At 42.0% G+C, this 13,481-nt stretch overlaps 1 protein-coding gene and 1 long non-coding RNA gene across 2 annotated transcripts in view; one reads left to right on the forward strand and one right to left on the reverse strand.

Annotated features, from left to right (window-relative positions):
* Positions 1-616: 616 nt before the first annotated feature.
* znf414 (zinc finger protein 414) overlaps positions 617-13,481 on the reverse strand; it is a 74,030-nt gene continuing 61,165 nt past the window's right edge. The window contains 2 exon segments of the mRNA XM_034184869.1: positions 617-802; positions 804-829. Of these exon segments, the coding sequence (XP_034040760.1) occupies positions 665-802; positions 804-829 (164 nt within the window). The 3' untranslated portion in view covers positions 617-664.
* Positions 4,381-6,572, forward strand: LOC117523374. Its single transcript, XR_004564488.1, has 2 exons — positions 4,381-4,941; positions 4,977-6,572. It is a non-coding gene; the product is annotated as an uncharacterized LOC117523374 (long non-coding RNA).

Raw genomic sequence — 13,481 nt, forward strand, 5'->3', positions numbered from 1 at the left:
AAGTAAAAGTTTTGAAATTAATTACAAAAGTTTTTAATAATAAGGGATGCACATCATCGTGCTATGGCGCATCCATTCCAAAAGCTGAGGCTGATCTGACAAATAGTTTGAGAGATATGCGACACACACACACACATACTTCTTGCTTTTGAGACAGATTGTCAGGGCATTAATTGGGGATTTTTGTGCATTGTTGTACTACGTATTACTGGAGTTTATTTTGTTTAATGCTTTGATTCCTATTAGTGCATTGAGTCCTATATAAAGTTACTGTAATTACTATTATGAACAACAAACTCATGTTTTGCAGTATATAAGTTGCACTTGAGTATAATTGCAGGGCCTCACAAACTAGCAGGAAAAAAAAAAAACCAACGGCGACTTATACTCCAGAAGATACGGTACATCACCCCTAAATTCTAAACATACAAAAAAAAAGTACAATGGGTAAATACAGTTATAGTAATGATCTGAACTAATGCACACATGGTACAAATTCAATGCAGAACACAAAAACAGGTTGCTCTTCAAAATAAAGAGAGCACAAAATTAGCTACTTGTCTGTAAAGAAAACACTATCTTCAGCTCTGCAAGCTGAGGGAGCGGTCAGATACACAGTGGGGTGTGGCTAAAACACCAGACTACGCTGCGTGCTAACTAACTGTTAGCAGCGGGGTTTCCCTGTGTCTTCTGCGGGTTTACTCCCCCCGTGCTGAGTGTTGAGATTGTTGCGTGATATCTCTGCGGTTACTTGCTGTGTGCCACACTGCACACACCTGTAACGCCCTCTAGTGTGCTCCCAAAAGGATGCGCACACTGCAGGACACACCTGTTGGAAAAAAGAACAGATTAAAAAGTGAAAAAAAGATGCTCAGGAGAACAGTTGTGGACTTAAGTTGACATACACACTAAAGTTGACAAAACACTAAAAACCTTCCGACTCAAACTGCACACACTGCAGTTTATGTTAAATCAGTTAGAATGTCTATTTTCTATTTAGTCATACAGCACCAAATCACAAGTGCCCCGAGACGCGCCACCAACTAAATTTACAGACTCCCCGTGTATGCACATTGGCAACACGAATCATTAAGAACCTGCCTCAGGCATTTAGATTAGAGGAAGAACCCTATAGCAAACCAGACTGAGCTTGGGTGACCTTCTACTTGGTGCTTCAGTGACAATTTTGTATTTGTGGTCTATGCCCACCAATCTGAGCCTGAAATTAAAAGATGTGTTGTTATGTTCTCCCCCTCTAGCTGCCACCTTATCATAGTGGGGGAAGTTTGCGTACCCGATGATCCTAGGAGCTTCTTCTCGGGGGCTTTGTGCCCCTTGTAGGGTCTCCCAAGGCAAACAGGTCCTAGGTGACGGGTCAGACTAAGGGCAGTTCAGAACCTCCAGTACCAGTAAAAAAAATCAAGGACCGAGACGTCACCCGGTATGGCGGGGCCGGGGCCCCACCCTGGAGCCAGGCCTGGGGTTGGGCTCGCGCGCGAGCGCCTGGTGTCGGGCCTTAGCCAATGGGGCCCGGCCAGGCTCAGCCCGAAAGAGCGATGTGGGCCCGCCCTCCTTGGGTTTCACACACCTGCACTACACTCGCTGTTTTGATGCAGAGGGCGCATCCAGCAGCGAAGAAAAAGCACGCGCAGTGTTCTGCGTGTCTGGTTTAAAAGAATCTTCTCGCTCAGAAGAAAAAAAGAACGCCAACAACTACCCATATCACTCGAAAAAGACACCTGCCCTGAGGTAGACAAACGCTGCGGAGCGGCGCCACGATGAAGGCGCGATCAGAGGAATACTGGTCAGGTACTATTAATAATTTATAGTGTCCAACCTCGTAGGTTGATCGTTAAAATTAAATTTGTTAGTTCTAAAAGCCCATCATAATTATTTAAGGAAAACTTCTGTTTTTATTTCTCAAACAAATGTTTGGGCCTGAAAACAGGTTTGATCTTTGTTTCATTCTATAATACTGGACTTATTTTCTACTTAAGGTTTGAACTTTGAGAGTGTTTACACAGAGAGAAAAGTGAGAAAATGGTGTGTAGTGAGGGGTTTAAAGCCATAAAAAACATCTATATAATTGGAAAAAAAATAACGCTGCTACTTCACGAATTCACCTATCGCGGGCTATTTTTAGAACGTAACTCCCCCAATAACCGAGGGACCACTGGTAATCTGTCTGCTTGCTACTCTGCTACGTTAAGATGCGTGGAATTTAATAACACAAACACAATAACATCTATAACCCCGAAGATATATTCATAAGAGTTTTAGGCACTAGAGTTTAATGCTGTAATCCGTGGAGCCTGATCGGAGTGGTCTCAAATGCATTTTTCATGTTGTGAACGTACTGAGATTTCCTATACCCATAATGCACCTGGACACAGCATGTCCACACTAAAACCTTAGAAAGTTAACGCATTACTTAAGCTAAAACATATATCTGATATTTTCATTTATAAAACTTCGGACGTGACAATTTAAATAACTTGTGTGAAATTTGTTTGGTTAAAGTAGACCTGCACTGAAATAAATGTGGTCAGATCTCAGAAAGAAACAGCTGATATGTATTATAAGACCGTTATGAATGAGTAAGTAAATCTGCAAGCCCAATTTGTAATTCAGCAGAGAAACCTTTGTTTAAAAATGACAAATTTGCAGCTAAAATTTGGCCCTCCGTGAAAACTGTTCGTACATCCGGGGCATTGCCATGATGTGAGGGAGAAGACAGAGCGCTAGCGCCTTCAGTCCGATCCCGCATCGAAATTGATTTTATCTGTTAGTAATGTTACTGTTATACACATCCTGGTTTCATCATCCAAAGTAAGCTGCATGAATGCAAGAATACAGCTCTGCATGCTCAGATCAGCGGCGACATCGGACTGCCTCCGATGCGCTTACCGAGTCTGCGGACTACTCACACCGCCGCCGTGTCTGCTGTGCAGAACTGTGGCCAACTCCGGCACCACCTCCCTGTCTAGTGAATGGTGGTGCGGGCCCAACTTGGCAACAAGTCCAGAGACTACGCTCGCTGTTTTCATGCAGAGTGCTCCGGGAGCCCGCAAGGACAGACTTCTTGCGGAAAAACCCGCAGCGCCGCACGGTCTCGGTAATCGCAGCCACAGAGCACCATGGCCACTGAGAGGTATCTTTTGACTTGGATTCTTTGCGGGTCCCGCATCCGTACCCCGCAACGTAACACCGGAGGTTACAGATTTCAATGCGACACCCACTCAATCAAATGGGCGTATGAAAATGTCCCCAAAAATAATTTTCAAGCAAAAATAAAAAATGTATACTCACCAAACGTGCCGCAAGACAATATGAAGTTTTAAAAAAAAGTCGATCCTTCCATATAAGACAATAAAAAGGTGCTTTTGTAAGAGACACAAACTGACGTAAATCCACAAATTACAGTTGGCGCGTGCAATGCATGCTGGGATAGGGTCTTCTCTCTGGTGTCTCGTCCCGGATGTGCTGACAGTTTTGCGGAGGGCCAAATGTTAGCTGTAAATTTGTCATTTTAAATGAAGATTTCTCCGTTTAATGACAGATCTGGGCTTGCAGATTTACTTTACTACATTCAGAAGGATCTTATGTGTAAATACAAGTCATTTTTTGGTCCAAAATCTGACTGCATTTAATTCAATGCAGGTCTACTTTAAAATTTGAGCCATAAGTTAAAAATGTATGCCTCTGGACGACTTGGGTGATATTGGCTGTGTATCAGTATGGTGTTAAAAGAACTAGGGTTTTTTTTTTTTTTGGTGACCAGTTCTCCTTTGCCTGCAGAGGATAGAGCGGTTTCTTCTAGAAGTAGCTCTCCTCTGTTTGCAGAGGGTAGAACTACACATCTGCTATAAAACATTTAACAGGTAGGTGCTCAACTGATTTTAAATTTTATAAGAGTTTGTAGCTGGTCAGTTTTGTTTACCACGTTAACAGTCTAAAAATTATCGGCCAAAAATTTATCGGAAGATAATTAATCCAATAATGGTTTTCAGAGTTATCTGAAAAGATAATCTGATAATGAAAACATTATCTTCGATAATTATCGGTTATTGGAACTGTGCCCACCACTGGTTCCAGGATATATTCCAGACCAACCTCCAAAACGGAAACACTTATTCCCAGAACATTATTGATCTGGTCACCAAATGCCATTGAAATCTGTCATTACTGTAAATTATCCTGCTAACAAACACTAATGGAAACATTACCTCATTGGCAAAAGTAAATATTGCAACTAACTGGTGACATGAAATCTGTGATTTTGGGGAAAAAGAGTGGGGGGGGGGGGGGGGGGGGGGGGGGGGGGGGGGGGGGGAGTTAAGGTGCATTTAAACTTATGGCCTGAAACAATGATAACACATTGAACATTTGGTGTGGAAATATTTTTATTTTATTGGTTAAAACAGCATAATACTCTTCAAAGACAAAATTCAGTGAAAACGTCAAGCTGTTTACTTTGCAAAGGAAAAGGTTTAGTTTTTTCCAGATTCAGGCAATGGATTTGCTTTACCATCAAGCTTGGACTTAGCCATCTGGAACTAAAAGAAAAAAATTTGCTGTCATACATTTGTTAGCGAATGTTCTGCATGTTTTGTATGATTCCATGTTCAATCAACACGGTTGGATCACGTGTGAGAAAACTACACAGGAAAGTGTACATTTGGCAACCAAGCACCAACCTAACTCTACATATAGGCTCTAGTGCAGTGATCTGTGCCACATGCTCCAAAGTGCACAATACAATTCCATGTTGTTTATAATCTGAGCACAAATTAATGCACACAGGGTTGCATTTGGTGCCTTAATCACAGGACAGGCTCCAGCCCCCGTGTACGCCTCAAATGGACTAAGCAGGTATAGAAAACGAAGACTCTGGGCATTTTGGGTAAAACAAATCTGTGCATCAGCAACTGGTGCATTTCTGTGCACAAAGCATCAAAGTGAACGAGGAGGAGCAGCAATTGTTCACCACAGCTCCCTGAGGTGAAGCATTGAAGCACCCACGGCAACTCCCATCACCAAATCTCCAACATACCTGCACCATCCCATGACCAGCCTGATGTGGGGAAAAATATGGTACAAACCAGTTAAGCCCTGGGTGGACCAAATAATAAAGCCATGAGTAATGAGCCACGTATGGATTTGACAGAAATTTCAGTGATTATTCGAATAATGAGCCACATATATGATGTTCTTCTGAAGGAATTGCAGGAAACAGATGTTAAAAAAGATTAGAAGGGCTTTCTTAGAGTGGAACTTGCTCTGTTGCAGGTAGCCTGTCCTGTCCTCATAGCTGCCAGGTACTCGGATAACGGGCCTCTAACAGCCTCGTACTCACCACTAACATGTCTCCAACATCCTTGTTTGTCCTCCTAGTATCTCGTTCATAAAATTAGCACCATGCTCAGAGAAAGAGCTTCGTTAGCCGAATAATCTGCCTCTAATAGCCACTATTCTCCAACGTTTCTTGAATAACAACACACACAAAAAAACTTCACGCTATGTGGCTCATTATTCATCATTTGGTCTGACCAGTGCTTTAGTTTTGTTTCCAATAAACTTTTGCTGTCACGTGATGTTCCAAAGTGCACCCTTGTGTGTTCAAAGGAGTGCACACGACGTGAGCCCACAAATTTAAGGCAGAACTGATAAGTGCTCATTGTTACACTAGGTTTTTTGTGGTCTATGGTGCCACCGCCTTCTGCTTCCATGATAGCAATGTACCAGCACTGTGCCTGCCCACACCTCATTTAGGACTGATGGAGCAGTACGTGTTTACATGAGAATGAACGAATCTGTGTCAGGAACAGAGTCTGCGTATTTGAGATGAGTAGTTTCACATTTATGACATTAAAATATTTTACGTACCATTTAAAAAAATTTTTACGATTGTGCAAAATCATAGAATCACAAAAACAAAACTAGAGCTCCGACTCACAATTCATGTAACCTTCAATCAATTATACTTTCTAAGCCGAAAATACCCATGTTGCCCAGACCCAAATGTGCCATCTTCAGTAGTTTTCTCTCTCTAAAAGTTAAGATACCTCACAGTAATATTTCAACAAATTAAAAAGAAAAGCTGAAACAGGTACAAGTTTGAGCTTTTTGTTTCTTCAGTAAACTCCTCTCTTAGGACACCTTCACATTTGTTTGGTTGTCAGACTGTGGATATAAAATTTTACATGCATGCCAAAGACGTTCAGGTCAACGTGCACATCATCCTGACACGCAGCTTGCTGTATTTGGAACAGATTGTTTTGCATTTAGGAACAGAGGCTTTTTATCAGAATGACGTGCGCCTCACTGCACCCTCAACCTCCAGCTGATGAGCTGTACAGTGAAAGAAGATGATCCACTGATTGACAGGTGCGTTCAGGTGTTGGGACTGAGCCATGACAAAATAACATGAGAAGAGTGGATTAGAGTTGGAATCTGGGGGCTGAGATAGGCTCCAGGTCCCCATGACTTTTAACTGGAATAAGCAAGTTCAGAAAATGAAGGAATGAAAAACAATGGCAAAGGTGTGGGTGCTCAAAAAAAAAAAAAAAAACCTGTAATGAAAGTGAGAGCCCAATCACCTGACTGGTCAAAAATCCTGTTTGTGTTGTGGGGTTTACATCATAGCAGCAAATTTAGCAGCCTGTTAAACTCAACTTAGTAACACCAGAACACTAACTAGCCTAGACTTTTTTTCTCCCTGATGTTATATAGTCTGTCCTAGGATGGTGACAACTCCTGTAAGTAGGTTTCTAAACAGTTTATATACATCTACATTTTTCGGTGGGTTTTTAAAAGCTGTGCAGAGTTGTGATTGTCATGAAAAAAAATTCACAGCAGTACCAGTTTTTAAAAAACAACATCCTGGCAATTATTCAACATGCATAACTCACAAAGGGATCAGATTTTTGGTGAGCGCACCCTTTCAGAAAGTCTATGATCTGCTTTTGTTCAGACTGCTGGGGTGAAAAAAGACCAGATTTCTGTGCCTATCTGCATTGTTTCTGCTTCCATTTTACATGCCTGAACAGTCAAAAGTCACATTAAATCAGTTTTTTCCCCAAAGCTGTTTCAAGTCTCATTCACAGGTGGCTTGAAATGCAATTCAAATGGCATTTTTTTGCAAATCTGTTTTGGTCTGACCTCTCAAGATTAGATTCCAGGTACTTTGTAACATTCACAATGAGAGTGAGCAACAGCTGCAGTGAGATGTACTCGGTCCCGCCGCACAGACCACTGCTGCATCGCTCTGCCCACTATGTCACTACTATAGAAAACAATGCAAATAAGATGGAAGACGAGGATTGCTAAAGGACACGTAGATCAGATCTGGTTACTTGTTATAGCTTGTCAATCAATGAGATCAGATTTGAAACACGCAATAAATCTGGATTGAACTGGCAGTCTGAACAAAGCCTAACGGACTAGGATCCGACTGCACGCACCCTCACTCACCCAAAGAAAATGCCTAATTAGTAACTTCAGAATTGGTGCCGCTGACCGAGTGGTCCCTTCTAAAAATCAGTCCGCCCTGCGTTCACTGTGCATGCGTCATTCCATTGCGTCAGCAGCGATTCAGCGATTATCGCCTTGTTTCTTCAGTCATCATCTATCTCAGCGACAGATATCTGAAGCTTTTGTACAACAATCATTTCCACACGAATTCAGCATTATTTCATCATAAAAGACAGAACACGATCGGAGCGCCACAGCAGCATATCTGAGTCTTACTCTCTGAGTCAGAATCTCTACACTCAAAAGGGAATAATGTGATTATTAACCATTAGATTACAAAGTAAAACCTCTTAAATCATTCTAAAGCCACTTTTAAGCAGAAATTAGGCCATTTTAAGCAGAAAACGAGGCGATAATCTGTGAATAGCTGCTGACGCTCCGAAATGACGTAGACTCATCGCGTCAGGGCGCCACAGCAGGACATCTGAGTCTGTCTTTTATGATGAAATAATGCTGAATTTATGTGGAAATGATTGTTGTACAAAAGCTTCAGATATCTGTCGCTGGGATAGATGATGACTGGAGTGCAGTTTGAAGCAGAAATGAGGTGATAATCGGTGAATCGCTGCTGATATTCAAAAATGAGGCATGCACAGTGAAGGCAGGGCAGAAAGATTTTTAGGAGGGACTGCTCGGTCGGCGCCACGGTACTTCTTGTTGATGACAGTGTTCGTAGTTGGTGATTATGGTCATAATCACAGTGTCTGATTTCTTCTTTTGGAACATAGGTCCTCCATGCTGCAAAGTTCTGACACCAGAGACATGACATCAGGACAGCCTTACGGACACTGGAGTTTCTTGAGGGTTAAACATGGCAGATGTTCCAAGAATAATTTTAACAGCATCCACTTTATCCTGAAGACAAAGAGAGGAGAATACAAATTATTCAACAATTAATTAATCAACACAAGAGGTATGTTTTAAAAACCAACATTTGGTAGCAACACCACTTTACACATCTGGGGAATAACAATGAAAGTGTATAACTACTTCAGTCATTTTCAAACCTTTTCATCCCAAATCTTACCTGTTTACATTTTAAACATAGGCATTTTTAATTAAACATCCCCTTTATTCAATGAAAAACTCTGCACTTCACAACTACAAGAGCAAATTCCTCACCAAGATCCAACAGTAAACTCTGTTTATGTAACTGCTGACATTCTCCTTTACTACTTTCTTTGTCACGGTCAGGGTGTTCCTCACTATCCTCACTGGGTGATTGTATTGTATGAAGTAGTTGGGAATGATGGAGAGGTATGCAAGGGTCGTGCAGGATATGTATGAGGCCAGTGTGTCGACGGTGAATGAGAGCTGGTGTGACTAGTGAAGGGAGCGCTGGTTGATATGGCAGAGAGGAGAAAGGTAGACATACTGTTTGTACAAGACACCAAGTAGAAGAAAAGTAAGGTCAGGAGCATTGGAGGTGGGGTCAAACTGCTGTATCATGGTGTGGATGGGAGGAAAAGGTGGCAGGGCAATTTTAAAGGAAACAAATATTAAGTTTGTGTTGGAGGCGATGCAAGTGTCTGACAGGGTTAGTTGGGTATGGAGAATGATGATTCGAATGATTCGATCCACAACATCAGTAGCTTAACGATTCCCTTATCGGTCCTTCAGAGCAGCCGTTGGTTTTGAGGGTTTGTCAGGAAAATGATAATTTCTCTATGTTGATTGCAGACCCTGCAGCGGGTCTGTAATCAACCGCTTCTGTAGCTTCTGCTTCGTTGGTTCCCTGATTCGCTGCTTTTCAGAAGCGGCAAGTCCGCTTCTTAAGCATCTCAAAGCCATTTAAAGATGTTAATCATGAGTCACTTTTGTGTGGATTAAAGTCACTAACTGGGACTCTTGTCTTGTTGCAGGCAAGAAACGAGAATCGTCCTCCGTTCCGTTCATACAGCTCCAAAGGCTGCACCGCTCTCTGCCAAGTCATGTTAGAGTCCGGTCAGAATTATGAACTTCAAAGCGAATCACAGTTTTAAAATCAAATGTCGCCTCTTTCCAAACCATCTAATACAAACAAACTACAATAGACTAAAACGTTTTTTTTTCCTCCCAAAATGAGACGCCCTGCGTTCTTTATGAATTACCCTGATGTTGACGTGCAGCCGGCTGAGGTCATCTTAGAGGTATGGCGTGACATTCATGCCATTAATGTCTGAAAGGAAATGCTTTCGCCAAAAACTACAGATTTTATTTCTATTTATGTCCCGAGATCAAGGATCCAGTGACCAATTTCATATTTATTTAAGACTCAAAATGTTGTTCACATAGAAAACCTCTAAAGCCTACTTTTAGTACACAGAAAACTCACAAGAGGTGTTGATAGAAGGAATCGATAAGGAATCAGATCGATAACGGCATCAATATCGATAAAATCTTATCTATACCCATCCCTAGACAGGGTGATGAGTGTGAAGATGAAAATTGAATGCACTGATCATGAATATCATCAGTAGATATGCCAAGATTTCTAGAGTGGGTCAGATGAGGTGGTAGAGAGTGCACCCAAACATGAAAGGGTGGTCAGTGGAGTAGACAACAATGTGCATGTTGGTGAAGGGAGCAGAAGTGACGAGGAAATAATGGGTAGATATTGTATCAGAGATTAATGTGAAAGGTCAGACGGTGGTACAACTTGCAAAAAGGGTAGAAATGGCTGTTGGGAATACAGGGTGACATAAGAATGGCAGAAGGTGGCCTACACTCTACAGGAGATGTAACCTAAAAGAAATTGGAGACTGTGAGGTGGTGGCAGGGGACAGTGAAGCCAGACAGCATCTGATGGTGGTTTGTAGGCTGACTTTAGAGATGAAGAAGAGGAAGATTGTGCGAGATGAACCAAGATGGTGACAGCTCAAGGAGGGAAAACTAATGTGTGACAATGACTGGATGGAGGTGATTTTAAACAAATGGAAAACTATTACAGATGTGGTGAGGGAAACAGCTAGGAAGGTACTGACTGGGACATCAGGACAGAGGAAGAAAAATAAGGAGACTTGGTGATGGAGCAAAGGGATGATGGTTAAGTGTGCTTCTTTCCCAGGCAGAAGGTTCCCAGTTCAAAGTCACCCCGGTCCCTTCTCCATGTAATGTGGAGCATCAGATAGTTAGAGATTATGAAAGTTGACAAAAGTAAAACATGTGCCGTAAAGTGAAAAGAGCACATAGCGAACTGTATATGAAGTTAAACACAAAGGAAAGATAAAAGAAAGTTGCACTGATTGGTCAGACAACGGGACCGAGCTGGCAAGGATGTGCAGCGGGTTAGAGTGATAACGGATGACTAGTGAAGAGAGTGTATTGAGAAGGTGGAGGGAATATTTTGAGGGGTTGAGGAACTGATGAATGAAGAAAATGTGTATGAGAGAGAGAGAGAGACAGAGCAAAGACCGAATGATGTCATGAGAGTAAATCAGGAAGTGCAAGAGATTAGTAAGGAAGAAGTGAGGGCAGCTATGAAGAAGATGAAGAGTGGAAAGGCAGTTGGTCCAAATAACATCCCAGTGGAGGCATCGAAATGTTTAGGAGAGATAGTAGTGGAGTTTCTAACTGGACTGTTAAGGATGCCAGAAGAGTGGAAATGAAGTGTGCTGGTTCTGATTTTTAAAAACAAGGGTGATGTGCAGAGCTGCAGCAACTACAGAGGCATAAAGTTGATCACCCACAGCATGTAGATAAAGGAAAGTGTACTGGATACTTGGTTTAGAAAACATGAGAGGCTGTGTGAGCAGCAATATGGTTTCATGCAGAGAACGAGCACAACACATACATTGTTTGCACTGAGAGTGCTGATGGAAAGTACAGAGGAGTGTTTGCCGATTTAGAAAAAGCTTATGACAGAGCACCAAGAGAAGAGTTATGATATTGTATGATGAAATCTGGAGTGGCAGAGAAGTATGTGAAGGGGTGCAGGATATGTACAAATACAGTATGATAGCAGTGAGATGCACAGTAGGAATGACAGATGCACTCAAGGTGGATGTGGGATTACATCAATGATCAGCTCTGACCTATTTAGGTTTGCATTGGTGATGGGCAGCTTGGTGCATGAGATTAGACATCACTCTCCTTGGACTACAATGATGATGACACTGATCTGTAGTGCGAGTAGAGGGCTGGTTGAGATGAGCCTGGAGAGGTGAAGACATGCTTTGGAGCGAAGGAGAATGAAAGTGAGTAGGAGCAAGAATGAGTACATGTGTGCGAATGGGGGGATACTTGGAATAGTGTGGCTGCAAAAAGTAGAGGTAGCGAAGGTAGAGTTGAAATACTTGATGTCAACTATCCAAAGTAATGGTGAATGTGGAAAAGAGATAAAGAAGAGAGTGCATGCAGAGTGAAGAAAGGGGGCAGGTGTGATTTTTTTTTTTTTTTGACAAAACGGATATCTGCATAAGTGAAAGAGAAAGTTCACAAGACTTGTGAGACCAGCTCTACTGTACGGCTTAGAGGCAGTAGTGCTAACACATAGACAGGTGACAGTACTGGAAGTGGCAGAGTTGAAGATGCTGCAATTTTCTTTGTGAGTGATGAGAATGGACAGGATTAGGAATGAACATACTTAAGGGACAGCAGTTTGGAGACAAAGTCAAAGAGGCAAGATTGATATAGTTTGGACGTGTGAAGGGATCCAAGGTATATAGGGACAAGAACGCTAAGGATGGAGTCACCAGGTAGAAGAAGAAGAGGAAGGCCAGAGATGAGGTTTATGAATGTAGTGAGGGAGGACACAGGTGGTTGGTGTGATGAAGAAAGCTACAAAGGAGAGACAACAAGCCAGGCAGACCTGTGGCCCATCCTCATCTAATAATTACCAACTAGTTGCTGTGTAGGTGTCCCCATGGCCTCATCCAGTTTCTAGGGTCCTCAACACTGAAGCACCTGTGCAATGTGCACCCTGTATTACATGGCATCTTATGATCCCTCATGATATAAAAAAAATACCCAAAGCACCACAACCTCCAAGACTTGGACTTCTGCAAAGGTATAGGCTTTGCCATGAATCCATAAGTTCTCCCCAGATGCCTTTAAATGTCATAGGATGAGCTCAAAGAGACAAGACTGCCACTGCCACCATAAGTGAGTCACTTGAGCTCAGCACTCTTGCCACAGACACAGAGCTGATGGCCAAGTCCAGGAACTCACCAAAGGTCTGCCTGCATCTTCATCTTGATCCAGGACAGTCACAAACCTTGACACTATGACTTGTCACTCAACTTCTCAAGTACCACAACCACAATATCCACTGATTACACAAGGATGTCAACATCATCTGCAAAGTCAAGGTCAGGTCAACTTACGTTTTCCTCCATACAAAGGTACTTAACTCACTCAACTCCACAACCTTATCAAATACACACTAATGCAAGCCGGTAACAGAACACTGTGAATAACAAGTCCCTGACAAAGTGCAGAATTCACATTTAGCCAAAGATTTCTTTACATTATCAAAACGTTTTGCTGGAAAGTCATTTAGAAACACTGCATGTCTGACATACATTTGAGCATGTGTGACAAAGAAAGATACCAATGAGGTCTAGCTATGAGTTGCTTCCTGGGGGTGGCGAGATAAACATGCAGGATTTTCCAAATGTTCACACAAACTTCCAGTCATTAATAACATTAAGATTTTGTTCCTCTCTGTGCAAACACATTCAGCTACATGAAGCACGTACACCATAACCATGTAATTAAAGGGTGTAACCAGAGGGGGAGCTCCTCGTGTTTATAAGGGCGTGGATTTAAGTATTGTTAGTTTACTGAATATTTTAAACAACTTTATCGTTTTCCCAAAGGTCTGTAATCCTGATCAAACGATTAATTTTAGATGACAACTTCAGGAAATGTATGTAACAAATAAAAAGAAAATACTAGAAGCCCCCAAAGACTATTAAAAGGGCTAAATATCAAATTCATAAAATTTTGAATCTTTTTTGTGAAGGAAC

This window comes from Thalassophryne amazonica, chromosome 2, assembly GCF_902500255.1.
Source record: "Thalassophryne amazonica chromosome 2, fThaAma1.1, whole genome shotgun sequence".
Classification (NCBI taxonomy): Eukaryota; Metazoa; Chordata; class Actinopteri; order Batrachoidiformes; family Batrachoididae; genus Thalassophryne; species Thalassophryne amazonica.